Source organism: Brienomyrus brachyistius, unplaced genomic scaffold, assembly GCF_023856365.1.
Source record: "Brienomyrus brachyistius isolate T26 unplaced genomic scaffold, BBRACH_0.4 scaffold65, whole genome shotgun sequence".
In the NCBI taxonomy this organism is placed as follows: domain Eukaryota; kingdom Metazoa; phylum Chordata; class Actinopteri; order Osteoglossiformes; family Mormyridae; genus Brienomyrus; species Brienomyrus brachyistius.
Genome location: NW_026042340.1, coordinates 1,425,815 through 1,442,877, shown reverse-complemented (window position 1 = coordinate 1,442,877; position 17,063 = coordinate 1,425,815). Strand labels below are relative to the sequence as shown.

The following is a 17,063-nucleotide window of genomic DNA, read 5'->3' as shown; positions in this document are numbered from 1 at the left end:
TTATTATTAGATGTAAGGTTATTAGATATAATCTATGATTCAGCGATATCCAGCTGAGTTCTTGGAACGAGGGAGGAACAAAGGTTTTGCTTCTGCTTTCACAATATGTCTCAATTTGCACAACAATTTCTTTCCTTCTTTCCAGTAAATGCAGTGTTTCCCTGCAGTTATAGTCTGTTATTTAAAATGAACTTTCAAAAATTACTTCCAATGTATATCCACACATACATGTACACAGAAACATCAGCTATTTTCCCAGAACCTGGAAGAGTCATACCAACCCGACATAGATTTTTTAATTTGATGATGATGATGGAGGAGGAGAAGAAGGAAAAATAGACTCTCTTACTCTAACCCCCTTTCCTTATATACCGGTTCCCAATAGGTTAATTGGGGCAGCCTAAAAATACAGGGGGAAACAGATTTGAGTATCATATGCTTGCAGCTTACAATACATACTTTTACCCCCAAACAGAACAGAATAACTGGCCATTAGCCACCTACATTCCCTGACCTTTCAGACAGTACATCAAACATTGCACAACAAAACAATAATATACATAACATCACTCACCCCCCCCCCCCCCCTCCTGTGCCAAACCATCCCCTTCCCTCGTTCCACAATTGGAAATAAGGGAACCTTCCCACTGTGGCGCGCGCTTCCGTAGGGAACCAGTATGCCGAGGGACCAGAGAAAGCAGCAACTGGTGTGGAAGCTGGTGAGAGTTGTCTGCATGTTTGCGTACGGTTCTAAATTTGCTATGGAAGTTGGATGAAGCGGGAACAGTGGGTACCTCACTGTTCAAAGATGCTGTCATAAATAAATGAGCTGAGCAGTAAACTGATGTGTGGAGGTTTACTGTTCTGTGAGCAGGGGATGATGGGAAATGTACTCTACGCAAATGTGATGTGCTACCATTCCTATGCCAGCATTACTCCCAAACAGAGTACCGGACACATTCACACCAAAACACCACAAGTAACCAAAATTCAAAAAGTGACCCCTTCAACTTTTTACAGTGTTATCTGTCTGAAAGTCAGACTAAAACTCTTGCATGCTCTTGCATTGTCCATCTTCCTTTATGCCTGCAACACAGGGAACTTACCAACAGGACTGCAGAGGAAGATCCATGAAGCTGTAATGAGATGTTTCCAAAGAATACTAGGCATCTTGTATATAAACTGTATAACAAATAAGTAACTTATAAGTATACTTATGAAAAACCGATAACCACAATTACGAAGAGGAAACTCCCCCCCCCCCCCCCCCAACTTAACCATGAAGAAGCATCTACACAGGGCTTCTGAATTCATCTAAGCCTGTTGGTTGTATTGGTTTTTAAGGAATTCAGCTATTTGTAATTGTAATTCTTGTAATTCGTATTTTTTGATGGTCCTTAAATACATTTCGTTATAAATCCCCAAAAAATTCTCCATAACTCCATTTCAAATAGAGTCCTTTTAAGATCCAGATGGACATTAAAGCTTAGCCTTGGTAGGTTTACAGGTGAGTAAATCCAGCCCCCACATGCAGAGCGTTACGCTCGGTGAGATGGTGCTACTGCTCCCCCAGGTTACCCCATCTCATCGGAATAGTGGGTCAGATCAGTGGGCAATATTACTCCTCTGTTCGTTATCGAATGTGTGTTTTATCCATCATCACATGCTGCTATTGCAATTATTCAAGGCACAAACACTTAGTCACTTTTCATTACACATGCACTAATAATCTGTTATTTTATTATGTTTGTTATAGCTTAGTTATAGTTTTTTTTTCTTTTTTAACTTTCTACAGAGTATGAGTATTTATGTGTATTTATATAAAGTTACAATGCAGTATCACTCATAGCTATTTTGCACTATTATTTTCTTCACCTTACCTTTACTCCTATTGTTGCACTGAGCATGTAAAGGACAAAAGAATTTCCCTCGGGATAAATAAAGTTTTTTCTTATCTTATCTTATCTTATCAACATCAGCTCCGCAGCCTGTGTGCACGAGTTCTCCAGGCTTTTCTGGAGGCTGTGCCGGACGTTTGGAAAGATCTTCACAAACACGAAGGTGAATGGTATCAAGTGTCCGGTTCAAGGTGTTAAGGCCAGTGTACGTTTGGGGATTTGACCCCGGCTGTTTGACCTCTGCTGCAGTGTGGTATCAAGTGTCCGGTTTAAGGTGTTAAGGCCAGTGTACGTTTGGGGATTTGACCCCGGCTGTTTGACATCTGCTGCAGTGTGGTATCAAGTGTCCGGTTTAAGGTGTTAAGGCCAGTGTATGTTTGGGGATTTGACCCCGGCTGTTTGACCTCTGCTGCAGTGTGGTATCAAGTGTCCGGTTCAAGGTGTTAAGGCCAGTGTACGTTTGGGGATTTGACCCCGGCTGTTTGACCTCTGCTGCAGTGTGGTATCAAGTGTCCGGTTTAAGGTGTTAATGCCAGTGTACGTTTGGGGATTTGACCCCGGCTGTTTGACCTCTGCTGCAGTGTGGTATCAAGTGTCCGGTTCAAGGTGTTAAGGCCAGTGTACGTTTGGGGATTTGACCCCGGCTGTTTGACCTCTGCTGCAGTCTGCTCTCTGGGTATAATCACCTTGTTAAGTCCTGTTATATTTTCCTTCCAGGTGAAGCCACAGTTCCAGGAAATCCTCCGGCTGTCTGAGGAGAGTGTGGGTGCGTGAAGCTGCATGATCGCTTATGTGCTGCAGACGCTCCTGCCTGCTTTTATGAGGAAGAGCTGGCAGGACGTGGCTGCTGTCAGGCGCCATGACGTATGCTCTCGTCTTTGTCATGTCTCCGCGGTAACGGCAGATGCCACGGATGGGAATGATGTTTTGACGAAGGGTACCGTGCCCATCTACGCCACCGGGGTGCTGACATGCTACAACCAGGTAAGGAGCGGCTGGTGGAGCAGTGACGGCTGAGAGTGCGCGTGGCCCCTCACCTGAATCACCTCCCCCGCGACCCCCCCAGGAGGAGGACCGCAAGCTGCTGGTGGCCTTCCTGGAGGACGTCATGATGAGCCTGTCTCTGTCCCATGCTCCTCTGGACAGCCTGAAGGCGGCCTTCATGGAGCTGGGGTGAGCAGGCGGGGGCGGGGCCGAGGTAGTGGGCGTGTTAGGGCATTTGGTGAAGCAGGGGGCGGGGCTGGGGGAGCGACAGGGGCGGGGCCGAGGTAGTGGGCGTGTCAGGGCATTTGGTGAAGCAGGGGGAGCGGCTGGGGGTGTGGCAGGGGCGGGGCTGGGCTCAGGGCATGCCTGGCCTCCCAGGGTTGCGTGCTTTATGTTTCTGGTGCCTCCTGGGGGTATGTGTTTGATTACGGTTCTGACATCATGCCGTTAATTTACAGCACAGATGGGGGGGGGGTGGGTCATGTTTCACCTGCACCTTCTGATAACAAAGGTCGTGTTAGCTATCCCCACCCTGGGGCCGCACGCACTGCCCCGCCTCTCTGTTACACATGCTCCTCAAAAATACTCTGCCCTCCTAGTGTCAGTCGGCCTCGTGAAGACACTCCCTCGCTGGAGGGTGATCGGCCTGGGCCAATTCCACTGCCGCTCGGACCATAATGTATAACAGAATATGCCTGTCCCCCCCAAAGCGCCAACCCAGCGTACCACGAGCTGTTGCTGACGGTGCTTTGGTACGGCGTGGTGCACACCTCCGCCCTCGTGCGCTGCACTGCAGCCCGCATGTTTGAGGTAAGTGGGCGGATGCTGCGAGACGAGGCGTCAGGTGTGGCAGTAACAGTGGTCAGAATTATGAGAGTAGGAGTGTAGAAAGCAGAGATTAAGGCCAAAGGAGAGCTGTCCTTCCTTCAGGAGGAACTGCAGAGAAAAGCATAACCTTGTACTGTTACTGTACTGTGCAGAAAACACTGTAATACTATGTTACTGTACTGCGCTGTAATACTATGTCACTGTGTTGGATTTGCTTGCCTGCCTGCCTGCCTTATTGAATCTGAAAGCATCCCTCCCCCCCAAACATATCATCAAATCAATGTCCAAAAGTGCCACTTATGGAATCAACACCCCCACATCAGTGGTCTCACATAAATTTGTTCTTGCTTGATCTCTCAGATTTTGCATTGCTCCTTACTTTTGCCTGTGATGTGTGGGACGTGTCCATTTTCACCTCATTATTGATATCATTTCTTTATTCCTTTGTTTCCTGTTTGGATGGTTGTTTATTTTATTATTTTTGTCCCTCTCTCTCCACATCGCCATGGTGCCGTGCTTGCTCTTTCCATGCACACCGTGTGACATCACCCTGATCTGACCAATCAGCTGTTGGTGAAGGGGGTCAGTGAGAGTCTAATAGCTCAGAGGGTTGCCCCAGCCCTTATCGCGCTCTCTGATGATCCTGAAATGTAAGTCCACTCCTGCCTCGTTCCTCCCAGCCTACCCTCCCCACCTTGGTCCATGGCTTTCCAGGAAGTGCCTCACTCTCCGTGCGAGGAGCTCGTGGCAGTGAGAAGCGGCTAATGCTAACGTGCTAACGTGTCAGCTGTAACTTAATCTGGGATGGATGCTTGCTGACCACGTGAACCCAGAGCAGCTGTCATCTCCATACCAAACGGGAAACACGGCCCCGTATTCAGAGGCTGCTTTTGGGTAATTATCACGTCTATTCAGGGTGGTCATGTTTACCCGGAAATGCGAGAGTATTTGCCCCCTCGTATCGCCGCATTGCTCTGTTTGGACCCTTTGAGTGCCGGTGAACGAAGGATCTGCCGCCGCCTGCGGGTCGCGCTATTCCTGGGAAGCCGAGGCAGGGAGGAGGCTATGCTAAGCTAAGACATGCTAACATCGACCTCAGGCTGAGATCCTCGCTGCCCCCACGTGCTCGATTCATCGCATGATTAGGCTCCAGACTCGCCCTCAGGCACGCTGCCCCCTCCGCCCCCCAGACCCCCGTCCCGTCCCACCCGCTCACCCATTCGTCTCTCTTTTGCATTTTGACCGGTTGCAGGTGATTCTCAGGGGCATGAGCGAGGCCTTAATTGACAAGCGGGTAGCTCCAGCGCTAATTACCTTGTGCAGTGACCCGGAATTGTGAGTCAATGCAGACATGAGACTTCCGCTCTGTCCGTGTCCATGTCCTCCGTGTCTGTGCCGTCCCTCTGCCGCCATCCGCGCGGATGTGTGTCCCACTCATGCCTGCCACTACTTACCGCCGCACACAGTCACCATCTACCTTCTCTGTCTGTCTACATATTGAATTAGTGGAGACTCTCGGCCTCAGATTGTCAGTGGGTCCGTTTCTGCTTGTGTTCCAGCTCGGTTAGGATATCGACGATACCGGCGTTTGGTACCATAATGGAGACCGTGACCCAGAAAGAGGTACCGTGTCACTTCAGTCATCCAGACCTTTAATTTGGAGATTTAACTGCATGTCAAACTGCATGAAGACCAGTGCAGACCAGTGGATATCTCCCAGTGTGTGTACGCCTGAAGGATAATGTGTCACGTACTTGCGATTTAAGCTTCTGGAGAGAGTGAAGATGCAGCTGGCGTCCTTCCTGGAGGACCCGCAGTACCAGGACCAGCATTCCCTGCACATTGAGATCATCCGGACGTTCGGGAGGGTCGGTCCCAACGCTGAGCCTCGCTTCAGAGACGAGTGTGAGTTTCTGGCCATTTCAAGCCAGAGATATGACACAGCAACTTCTCTTCAGGGAACCGTTCAGTGTGTCATGGTTCATTGCGAATTATGGCTTTGCTGTTCTGTGCTAGTAAACTGGAGGCCTTGTCTTCCTTGCGCGTTTTGTGTGTCTGTGGTCACTGGGCCTCAGCGACCGTCACACACACACACGCAAACCCAGCTCTGTGTTTCAGTCGTGCTCCCTCACCTGCACAAGCTGGCACTGGGCAACAATGGGCAGACGGCCGAGGCCAAGCGGATGGACATCGCCATGCAGCTGTTCGAGGCCTACAGCGCCCTCTCCTGCTGCTGTATCCTTCAGAACCCCGGGGGTCAAAGGTGCCCGGCCCAGTACCGAATAGCTCAGCTTTTACAGCGCCTCTCAATCGGTTTGATGTTAACGTGGGATATTCTAGCTGCCGTTGTCCATTTTGCTAAGCTGCCTCTTACTGAGGAGACGAAAGTTTCAGGCTTTAACTTCATCCAAGTTGCCGTAACCAAACGACAAAAAACAGGCCTGGAGTTTCTCTCGTCACGTACAGCTTTGAAGCGTGTGAATATGCCCTGAAAGTGGAGAAGACAAACCCTCCATGTGGACACCTAATTTCAGGGTAAACATGAACTCAGAGCCTAACCGCTGGGGCTGGGGAGGGCTGACTGTACAGCAAAGCTGCAACCAAACTCTCCCCAGACCCCCCAATCCATATACACCTGTCAGCTCCGAGGTCCCTGCATTTGGGTCAGGTTAGCGCCTGAAACTGTTCTCATAGCTACTTTAATGGGCGTTTAAAAAGGCAGCCCGCCACCCTTTATTGAGGAGGGGGGGGGGTTGACAGACAGCAGTGGGTGGACAGCAGGTCTAGCTGGAGGACCCCATAACTGCAGACGTACAGTTATCTCCGAAGACGTGCTGGTGAATCACTTCCTCCCAGGGCTGAGATGCTTAAGAGTTGACATGGAGCAGTTCTCTTCTGAATATGAGGTTTGTTAGACCGTCCCAGCGCTGGGAAACCTCACAATACCCAACACTGAAGGCAAACAGAGCAGGCGGGATCTCACTTTTCTGTGTCGTTTTTCCGCAGGATATCCTGAGCTCCATGATTAAGGAATGTGAGCAGAAAGTGGAGAACAGGACCTCACAGGAGCCACAGGGGTAAGAGCCAACTGAACCCTCCGCTTACCGCTGTAGCTCCCCTCACACCACGGCGTGGGCGGTGCCAACCAGCCCCTCGTTTACCGCCATAGCTCCCCTCCCACCACGGCGTGGGCGGTGCCAACCAGCCCCTCGCTTACAGCCGTAGCTCCCCTCACACCACGGCGTGGGCGGTGCCAACCAGCCCCTCGTTTACCGCCATAGCTCCCCTCCCACCACGGCGTGGGCGGTGCCAACCAGCCCCTCGCTTACAGCCGTAGCTCCCCTCACACCACGGCGTGGGCGGTGCCAACCAGCCCCTCGTTTACCGCCATAGCTCCCCTCCCACCACGGCGTGGGCGGTGCCAACCAGCCCCTCGCTTACCGCTGTAGCTCCCCTCACACCACGGCGTGGGCGGTGCCGACCAGCCCCTCGCTTACCGCCGTAGCTCCCCTCACACCACGGCGTGGGCGGTGCCGACCAGCCCCTCGCTTACCGCCGTAGCTCCCCTCACACCATGGCGTGGGCGGTGCCGACCAGCCCCTCGCTTACCGCCGTAGCTCCCCTCACACCACGGCGTGGGCGGTGCCGACCAGCCCCTCGCTTACCGCCGTAGCTCCCCTCACACCACGGCGTGGGCGGTGCCAACCAGCCCCTCGCTTACCGCTGTAGCTCCCCTCACACCACGGCGTGGGCGGTGCCAACCAGCCCCTCGCTTACCGCTGTAGCTCCCCTCACACCATGGCGTGGGCGGTGCCGACCAGCCCCTCGCTTACCGCTGTAGCTCCCCTGACACCGCGGCGTGGGCGGTGCCGACCAGCCCCTCGCTTACCGCCGTAGCTCCCCTCACACCACGGCGTGGGCGGTGCCGACCAGCCCCTCGCTTACCGCCGTAGCTCCCCTCACACCACGGCGTGGGCGGTGCCGACCAGCCCCTCGCTTACCGCCGTAGCTCCCCTCACACCATGGCGTGGGCGGTGCCGACCAGCCCCTCGCTTACCGCTGTAGCTCCCCTCACACCACGGCGTGGGCGGTGCCGACCAGCCCCTCGCTTACCGCCGTAGCTCCCCTCACACCATGGCGTGGGCGGTGCCGACCAGCCCCTCGCTTACCGCCGTAGCTCCCCTCACACCACGGCGTGGGCGGTGCCGACCAGCCCCTCGCTTACCGCTGTAGCTCCCCTCACACCATGGCGTGGGCGGTGCCAACCAGCCCCTCGCTTACCGCCGTAGCTCCCCTCACACCATGGCGTGGGCGGTGCCAACCAGCCCCTCGCTTACCGCTGTAGCTCCCCTCACACCACGGCGTGGGCGGTGCCAACCAGCCCCTCGTTTACCGCCATAGCTCCCCTCCCACCATGGCGTGGGCGGTGCCGACCAGCCCCTCGTTTACCGCCATAGCTCCCCTCACACCACGGCGTGGGCGGTGCCAACCAGCCCCTCGCTTACCGCCGTAGCTCCCCTCACACCACGGCGTGAGCGGCGCCGACCAGCCCCTCGTTTACCACCATAGCTCCCCTCACACCATGGCGTGGGCGGTGCCAACCAGCCCCTCGCTTACCGCTGTAGCTCCCCTCACACCACGGCGTGGGCGGTGCCGACCAGCCCCTCCCTTGATTATTATCTGGTCACTTTGGTCAGCTCTCGCTCTGCACCCACCAAACCATGCCCCTTGGCTGCTGTATCCAGGTCCATGTCGATAGCTGCCAGCCTCGTGAGCGAAGACACAAAGACCAAGTTTCTCAGTAAGGTGGGTCAGCTGACGACTTCGGGCGCCATGCTGGCCAACGTGTTCCAGCGGAAGAAGTGACCGGAATGTGCCGTCGCCGATCCCACGCTGCCCGGCCCCTCCTACTTGAACCCAGTACTCTGCCTTTTCTCTGTGTCCTTTTATCGCCACAAAGTCATTTGAAGCTCCAAAGATATTTGCACTGTGTTTAATTCCTCTTCATTTTGGGTTTTTATCGTTATATATATATTATGTAACTGTATTGTACACATTTTCCGTGATTTCCAGTCTTATCTTTGTGTTGTATGTATGTTTTGATTTATCTATATGTTTTTTATATTACTCAAGTAAATAACTGTACAATTTACCGAATTACAAGACCATTTTAAACATGTCCAAGTAATAAAACTGATGAACACTTGTGTACTTCCAGCCGGTCTGATTTACTGGCATTCATCTTATGAATAAATGTCAGCTTTGCAGACAGGTTTGTACGGTGGCCGAGAAAGCCCAATGAAATTCAACACAAGAAACTCACGTCTAATAGAAAAACACATTGCAAAGCAACAAAGCATATTATTCAGTTCATACACACTGCAAAATCATAGACGCTGCCCAAATTCGAAAACACTTTCATCAAAATGACACGTGCGAACCACATTTTACAAACGCGCTGCACATTCACAGACGCGCCACAAATGCATAAAACAACCGCAACTTCGGAATTACTAGGCTTAAATAATTACTGAAATACTTTTCTTTCCTGAGCAGCCTCTGTGTGTAAGAAACATAGACAAAACATTTGAATATAATTGATTTCCTAAGTATCAGATATAACCGACAATGCCAATAAGGCCAAAGAAGTTTACCTTCCAGTACAGTTTCTTTTATCCAGCTCTCCTCAGTATATTAATGAGATGTGCAGGAAATATTCAATGAAATAAAAAATTAACAAAACAGTATTTAGGAGACTTTGGATATCTGCGTGTCATGGCGGCAACCGATTACCACAAAGAAACTAAATGCTGTTCATATAGCAGCCGTTCGGAATGATATGAAATGACTTTCTTGTCTTGCGTTATATCTTGACTTTGCTGATTCTCAGTCGCTTCAAAAACCTGGTTAAGCTGGTTCACTCTGCAGGCAGCTGTCAGTACAACGTCTTTATACGGAGTCTCCTATCAGAGGCGTGATTAATCTGCCAATAAAGCAGACCTTTCACAGAGGGGTGGGGATGGCAAGGGGGTCTGGGAACCTGACCCTCCTGTCTAACGGGGGCGTAAGCAGACCTTTCACAGTGGGGTGCAGGGTGGCAAGGGGGCCTGGGTACCTGCCCCTCCTCTCCGACGGAGGACGAGTAAGCAGACCTATTACAGGGGGGTGGGGCTGGCAAGGGGGCCTGGATACCTGCCCCTCCTCTCCGATGGGGGCGTAAGCAGACCTTTCATAGTGGGGTGCGGGGTGGCAAGGGGGCCTGGGCACCTGCCCCTCCTGTCCGACCGGGGCGACAGCAGACCTTTCACAGTGGGGTGGGGGTGGCAAGGGGGCCTGGGCACCTGCCCCTCCTGTCCGACCGGGGCGACAGCAGACCTTTCACAGTGGGGTGGGGGTGGCAAGGGGGCCTGGGCACCTGCCCCTCCTGTCCGACCGGGGCGACAGCAGACCTTTCACAGTGGGGTGGGGGTGACAAGGGGGCCTGGGCACCTGCCCCTCCTGTCCGACCGGGGCGACAGCAGACCTTTCACAGTGGGGTGGGGGTGTTAAGGGTGCCTGGGCACCTGCCCCTCCTGTCCAAATGGGGCATAAGCAGACCTTTTACAGTGGGGTGGGGGTGGCAAGGGTGCCTGGTCACCTGCCCCTCCTGTCCGAAGAGGGCGAAAGCAGACCTTTTACAGTGGGGTGGGGGTGGCAAGGGTGCGTGGGGACCTGCCACTACTGTCCAAATGGGGTGTAAGCAGACCTTTTACAGTGGTGTGGGGGTGGCAGGGGGGCCTGGGCAGGTGCCCCTCCTATCCAACGGGGAGGTAAGCAGACCTTTTACAGTGGGGCGGGGGTGGCAAGGGTGCTGGACTCATGCCCATCCAGTCCGACGGGGGCGAAAGCAGACCTTTTACAGAGGGGTGGGGGTGGCAAGAGGGCCTGGGCACCTGCCCCTCCTGTCCGACGGGGGCGAAAGCAGACCTTTTACAGTGGGGTGGGGGTGGCAAGGGGGCCTGGGCACCTGCCCCTCCAGTCTGACGGGGGTAAAAGCAGACCTTTTACAGTGGGGTGGGGGTGGCAAGGGGGCCTGGGCACCTGCCCCTTTAGTCCGACGGGGGCGTAAGCAGACCTTTTACAGTGGGGTAGGGGTAACAAGGGTGCCTGGGCACCTGCCCCTCCGGTCCGACGGGGGTGTAAGCAGACCTTTTACAGTGGGGTGGGGGTGGCAAGGGGGCCTGGGCACCTGCCCTTCTTGTCCAACGGGGGCGTAAGCAAATCTTTCACAGTGGGGTGGGGGTGGCAAGGGGGTCTGGGCAGGTGCCCCTCCTATCCAACGGGGAGGTAAGCAGACCTTTTACAGTGGGGTGGGGGTGACAAGAGGGCCTGGGCACCTGCCCCTCCATTCCGACGGGGGCGAAAGCAGACCTTTTACAGTGGGGTGGGGGTGGCAAGGGGGCCTGGGCACCAACCCCTTTTGTCCTATGGGGGCGTAAGCAGACCTTTTACAGTGGAGTGGGGGTGACAAGGGTGTCTGGTCACCTGCCACTACTATCCGACGGGGACGTAAGCAGACCTTTTACAGTGGGGTGGGGGTGGCAAGGGGGCCTGGGCACCTGCCCTTCTTGTCCAACGGGGGCGTAAGCAAATCTTTCACAGTGGGGTGGGGGTGGCAAAGGGGCCTGGATCCCTGCCCCTCCAGTCCGACGGGGGCGTAATTAGACCTTTCTCAATGGGGAGGGGGTGGCAAGGGTGCCTGGTCACCAGCCCCTACTATCCGACGGGGACGTAAGCAGACCTTTTACAGTGGGGTGGGGGTGGCAAGGGGGTCTGGGCACCTGCCCCTACTATCCGACAGGGACGTAAGCAGACCTTTTACAGTGGGGTAGGGGTGACAAGGGTGCCTGGGCACCTGCCCTTACTATCCGACGGGGACGTAAGCAGACCTTTCATAGTGGGGTGGGGGTGGCAAGGGGGCCTGGGCACCTGCCCCTCCAGTCCGACGAGGGCGTAAGTAGACCTTTCTCAATGGGGTGGGGATGGCAAGGGGGCCTGGGCAGGTGCATCTCCTATCCGACGTGGAGGTAAGCAGACCTTTTACAGTGGGGTGGGGGTGGCAAGAGGGTCTGGGTAACTGCCCATGCAGTTCGACGGGGGCGAAACCAGACCTTTTACAGTGAGGTAGGGGCGGCAAGGGGGCCTGGGCACCTGCCCCTCCTGTCCAAATGGGGCATAAGCAGACCTTTTACAGTGGGGTGGGGGTGGCAAGGGTGCCTAGGCACCTGCCCCTCCTGTCCGAAGAGGGCGAAAGCAGACCTTTTACAGTGGGGTGGGGGTGGCAAGGGTGCCTGGGCACCAGCCCCTCCTGGCGGAAGGGGGTGTAAGCAGACATTTTACAGAGGGGTGGGGGTGACAAGAGGGCCTGGGCACCTGCCCCTCCTGTCCGACGAGGGCGAAAGCAGACCTTTTACAGTGGAGTGGGGGTGGCAAGGGGGCCTGGGCACCTGCCCCTCCTGTCCGACGGGGGCGAAAGCAGACCTTTTACAGTGAAGTAGGGGCGGCAAGGGGGCCTGGGCACCTGCCCCTCCTGTCCAAATGGGGCATAAGCAGACCTTTTACAGTGGGGTGGGGGTGGCAAGGGTGCCTGGGCACCTGCCCCTCCTGTCCGAAGAGGGCGAAAGCAGACCTTTTACAGTGGGGTGGGGGTGGCAAGGGGGCCTGGGGACCTGCCCCTCCTGTCCAAATGGGGCATAAGCAGACCTTTTACAGTGGGGTGGGGGTGGCAAGGGGGCCTGGGGACCTGCCCCTCCTGTCCAAATGGGGCGTAAGCAGACCTTTTACAGTGGGGTGGGGGTGGCAAGTGGGCCTGGGGACCTGCCCCTCCTGTCCAAATGGGGCGTAAGCAGACCTTTTACAGTGAGGTGGGGGCGGCAAGGGGGCCTGGGCACCTGCCCCTCCAGTCCGACGGGGGCGAAAGCAGACCTTTTACAGTGGGGTGGGGGTGGCAAAGGGGCCTGGATCCCTGCCCCTCCAGTCCGACGGGGGCGTAATTAGACCTTTCTCAATGGGGAGGGGGGGGGGGGGGGGGCAAGGGTGCCTGGGTACCTGCCCCTTTTGTCCGACGGGGGCGAAAGCAGACCTTTTACAGTGGGGTGGGGGTGGTAAGGGTGCCTGGTCACCAACCCCTTTTGTCCTATGGGGGCGTAAGCAGACCTTTTACAGTGGAGTGGGGGTGACAAGGGTGTCTGGTTACATGCCCCTCCAGTCCGACGGGGGCGAAAGCAGACCTTTTACAGTGGGGTGGGGGTGGCAAGGGTGCCTGGTCACCAACCCCTTTTGTCCTATGGGGGCGTAAGCAGACCTTTTACAGTGGGGTGGGGGGTGACAAGAGGGCCTGGGCACCTGCCCCTCCTGTCCGACGGGGGCGAAAGCAGACCTTTTACAGTGAGGTGGGGGCGGCAAGGGGGCCTGGGCACCTGCCCCTCCTGTCCAAATGGGGCATAAGCAGACCTTTTACAGTGGGGTGGGGGTGGCAAGGGTGCCTGGGCACCTGCCCCTCCTGTCCAAATGGGGCATAAGCAGACCTTTTACAGTGGGGTGGGGGTGGCAAGGGTGCCTGGGCACCTGCCCCTCCTGTCCGAAGAGGGCGAAAGCAGACCTTTTACAGTGGGGTGGGGGTGGCAAGGGGGCCTGGGGACCTGCCCCTCCTGTCCAAATGGGGCGTAAGCAGACCTTTTACAGTGAGGTGGGTGCGGCAAGGGGGCCTGGGCACCTGCCCCTCCAGTCCGACGGGGGCGAAAGCAGACCTTTTACAGTGGGGTGGGGGTGGCAAGGGGGCCTGGGCACCTGCCCCTCCAGTCCGACGGGGGCGAAAGCAGACCTTTTACAGAGGGGTGGGGGTGGCAAGGGGGCCTGGGCATCTGCCCCTCCAGTCCGAAGGGGGCGAAAGCAGACCTTTTACAGTGGGGTGGGGGTGGCAAGGGGGCCTGGGCACCTGCCCTTCTTGTCCAACGGGGGCGTAAGCAAATTTTTCACAGTGGGGTGGGGGTGGCAAGGGGGCCTGGGCAGGTGCCCCTCCTATCGAACGGGGAGGTAAGCAGACCTTTTACAGTGGGGTGGGGGTGACAAGAGGGCCTCGGCACCTGCCCCTCCAGTCCGACGGGGGCGAAAGCAGACCTTTTACAGTGGGGTGGGGGTGGCAAGGGGGCCTGGGCACCTGCCCCTCCAGTCCGATGGGGACGTAAGCAGACCTTTCACAGGGGGGTGGGGGTGGCAAAGGGGCCTGGATCCCTGCCCCTTTTGTCCGACGAGGCCGTAAGCAGACCTTTTACAGTGGAGTGGGGGTGACAAGGGGGCCTGGGCACCTGCCCCTTTTGTCCTAAGGGGGCGTAACCAGACCTTTTACAGTGGGGTGGGGGTGGCAAGGGGGCCTGAGTACCTGCCCCTTCTGTCCGACGGGGGCGAAAGCAGACCTTTTACAGTGGGGTGGGAGTGGCAAGGGTGCCTGGTCACCAACCCCTTTTGTCCTATGGGGGCGTAAGCAGACCTTTTACAGTGGGGTGGGGGTGACAAGGGGGCCTGGGCACCTGCCCCTTTTGTCCTAAGGGGGCGTAACCAGACCTTTTACAGTGGGGTGGGGGTGGCAAGAGGGCCTGGGCACCTGCCCCTCCTGTCCGACGAGGGCGAAAGCAGACCTTTTACAGTGGGGTGGGGGTGGCAAGGGTGCCTGGGCACCAGCCCCTCCTGGCCGAAGGGGGTGTAAGCAGACCTTTTACAGTGGTGTGGGGGTGGCAGGGGGGCTGGGCAGGTGCCCCTCCTATCCAACGGGGAGGTAAGCAGACCTTTTACAGTGGGGTGGGGGTGACAAGAGGGCCTGGGCACCTGCCCCTCCTGTCCGACGGGGGCGAAAGCAGACCTTTTACAGTGGGGTGGGGGTGGCAAGGGTGCCTGGTCACCAACCCCTTTTGTCCTATGGGGGCGTAAGCAGACCTTTTACAGTGGGGTGGGGGTGGCAAGAGGGCCTGGGCACCTGCCCCTCCTGTCCGACGAGGGCGAAAGCAGACCTTTTACAGTGGGGTGGGGGTGGCAAGGGTGCCTGGGCACCAGCCCCTCCTGGCCGAAGGGGGTGTAAGCAGACCTTTTACAGTGGTGTGGGGGTGGCAGGGGGGCTGGGCAGGTGCCCCTCCTATCCAACGGGGAGGTAAGCAGACCTTTTACAGTGAGGTGGGGGCGGCAAGGGGGCCTCGGCACCTGCCCCTCCTGTCCGACGAGGGCGAAAGCAGACCTTTTACAGTGAGGTGGGGGCGGCAAGGGGGCCTCGGCACCAGCCCCTCCTGTCCGACGAGGGCGAAAGCAGACCTTTTACAGTGAGGTGGGGGCGGCAAGGGGGCCTCGGCACCAGCCCCTCCTGTCCAAATGGGGCATAAGCAGACCTTTTACAGTGGGGTGGGGGTGGCAAGGGTGCCTGGGCACCTGCCCCTACTGTCCGAAGAGGGCGAAAGCAGACCTTTTACAATGGGGTGGGGGGTGGCAAGGGGGCCTGGGGACCTGCCCCTCCTGTCCAAATGGGGCATAAGCAGACCTTTTACAGTGGAGTGGGGGTGACAAGGGTGTCTGGTTACATGCCCCTCCAGTCCGACGGGGACGTAAGCAGACCTTTTACAGTGGGGTGGGGGTGGCAAGGGTGTCTGGTCACCTGCCCCTACTATCAGACAGGGACGTAAACAGACCTTTTACAGTGGGGTGGAGGTGGCAAGGGGGCCTGGGCACCTGCTCCTACTATCCGACGGGGACGTAAGCAGACCTTTTACAGTGGGGTGGGGGTGGCAAGGGTGACTGGATACCTGCCCCTTCTGTCCGATGGGGACGTAAGCAGACCTTTTACAGTGGGGTGGGGGTGGCAAGGGGGCATGGGCACCTGCCCCTCCAGTCCGACGGGGGCGAAAGCAGACCTTTCACAGGGGGGTGGGGGTGGCAAGGGGGTCTGGGCACCTGCCCCTCCTGTCCGACGGGGGCGTAAGCAGACCTTTCACAGTGGGGTGGGGAGGGCAAGGGTGACTGGATACCTGCCCCTTCTGTCCGATGGGGACGTAAGCAGACCTTTTTCAGTGGGGTGGGGGTGGTAAGAGGGCCTGGGCACCTGCTATTCCAGTCCGACGGGGGCGAAAGCAGACCTTTTACAGTGGGGTGGGGGTGGCAAGGGTGCTTGGGTACCTGCCCCTTCTGTCTGACGGGGGCGAAAGCAGACCTTTTACAGTGGGGTGGGGGTGGCAAGGGGGCCTGGGTACCTGCCCCTTCTGTCTGACGGGGGCGAAAGCAGACCTTTTACAGTGGGGTGGGGGTGGCAAGGGGGCCTGGGTACCTGCCCCTACTATCCAACGGAGACGTAAGCAGACCTTTTACACTGGGGTGGGGGTGGCAAGGGGGCCTGGGCACCTGCCCCTTCTGTCCGATGGGGGACGTATGCAGACCTATTACCGAGGGGTGGGGGTGGCAAGGGGGTCTGGGCACCTGCCCCTTCTGTCCGACGGGGGGGTAAGCAGACCTATTACAGTACATTGGGGTGGGGGGTAATTATTCCATAAAACAAATTTTATTATTTAATCAAATAATTATTTAATATAATTTTATTTGCTTTAATCCACTGACCCAGAGTAGTAACAGGATATAATTATATTTTCCAGTGTTTTTCATTTCTTTTATGTCTGCAGTTAAATAGTTATTTACACTGATTTACTCTAATTCTATTAGTAAAAAGTGAATGTATTTAACTTAACCCACCAGACTGTGGTTTCATTATGTTACTCAGTCATGCTTTGGGTGACGCTGAAGCAGGACATTAATAGGACAGAACAGAAAGACTTTATTGTCATTGTACAGTAATATAGTAAATAGGCGTAAATATATAAAATGTACATATACAGGGGAGGGGGAAAGCCCCCCCCAATCAGGATTACATTTAGTTACATTTTAGTCAGAGAGAAAAACTTATTTTTGTCAAACATACATTTGAGAGTAAAAAGTATTATAAAGGTTAAAAAGCAGAGATTTGACCTTTTTGCCAGGAGAACCAGCAACACGTCACAGTGACACTGAGGAGTTATGAACATAAAACCCTGGATAGAGGGACTCAGTGAATGAGGAGGTGAATCTGTACAGGGGGGTCAGTCCATCAGAGGAGACTCTGTAGAAGGACAGAGCACCAGCCCCCCAGTCCAGATACACTCCTACTCTGCTGGAGCCTGAGGGCCGTATGGGTATGAGAGTCCATTTATTATTGTGCAGGACAGAGTAACTGTCAGATTTACAACACAGACACCATGACTTGTCATTGTTTCCAAGCCGACAGTCATCAATCCCTCCTTTCCTCTC

The 17,063-nt window shown here is 55.9% G+C and overlaps 3 protein-coding genes across 4 annotated transcripts in view; 2 read left to right on the top strand and 1 right to left on the bottom strand.

The window, feature by feature from the left end:
• The window catches only part of LOC125725351 (RAB11-binding protein RELCH homolog), a 181,042-nt gene extending 176,898 nt beyond the window's left edge, over window positions 1-4,144 (top strand). The window contains exons 2-5 of the mRNA XM_049002218.1: window positions 2,616-2,664; window positions 2,803-2,882; window positions 2,965-3,071; window positions 3,593-4,144. Of these exons, the coding sequence (XP_048858175.1) occupies window positions 2,616-2,664; window positions 2,803-2,882; window positions 2,965-3,071; window positions 3,593-3,770 (414 nt within the window). The 3' untranslated portion in view covers window positions 3,771-4,144. The remainder of the gene's footprint in view (window positions 1-2,615; window positions 2,665-2,802; window positions 2,883-2,964; window positions 3,072-3,592) is intronic.
• LOC125725332 (protein NLRC5-like) overlaps window positions 1-17,063 on the bottom strand; it is a 554,938-nt gene that overhangs the window by 67,594 nt on the left and 470,281 nt on the right. The window lies entirely within an intron of this gene.
• On the top strand, window positions 4,218-8,927 carry LOC125725347 (RAB11-binding protein RELCH-like). 2 transcript variants are annotated; one of them, XM_049002213.1, is made up of 8 exons: window positions 4,218-4,360; window positions 4,963-5,045; window positions 5,270-5,333; window positions 5,477-5,615; window positions 5,829-5,945; window positions 6,528-6,616; window positions 6,717-6,787; window positions 8,456-8,927. In XM_049002213.1, exons 2-8 carry the CDS (start codon window positions 4,978-4,980, stop codon window positions 8,574-8,576), a joined length of 669 nt encoding a protein of 222 aa, XP_048858170.1. In that variant the 5' UTR covers window positions 4,218-4,360; window positions 4,963-4,977; the 3' UTR covers window positions 8,577-8,927. The 2 variants fall into 2 exon arrangements, with proteins under 2 accessions (XP_048858170.1, XP_048858172.1); XM_049002215.1 differs by lacking the exon at window positions 4,963-5,045.

Excerpts from the sequence above, each read along its gene's own strand:
- LOC125725347 (XM_049002213.1), top strand. The coding sequence starts at position 4,978 with ATGAGCGAGGCCTTAATTGACAAGCGGGTAGCTCCAGCGCTAATTACC. Across the intron at positions 5,334-5,476 it reads AGACCGTGACCCAGAAAGAG|CTTCTGGAGAGAGTGAAGAT; the intron begins GTACCGTGTCAC and ends TTGCGATTTAAG. Across the intron at positions 5,946-6,527 it reads CAGCGCCCTCTCCTGCTGCT|TTATCTCCGAAGACGTGCTG; the intron begins GTATCCTTCAGA and ends GCAGACGTACAG.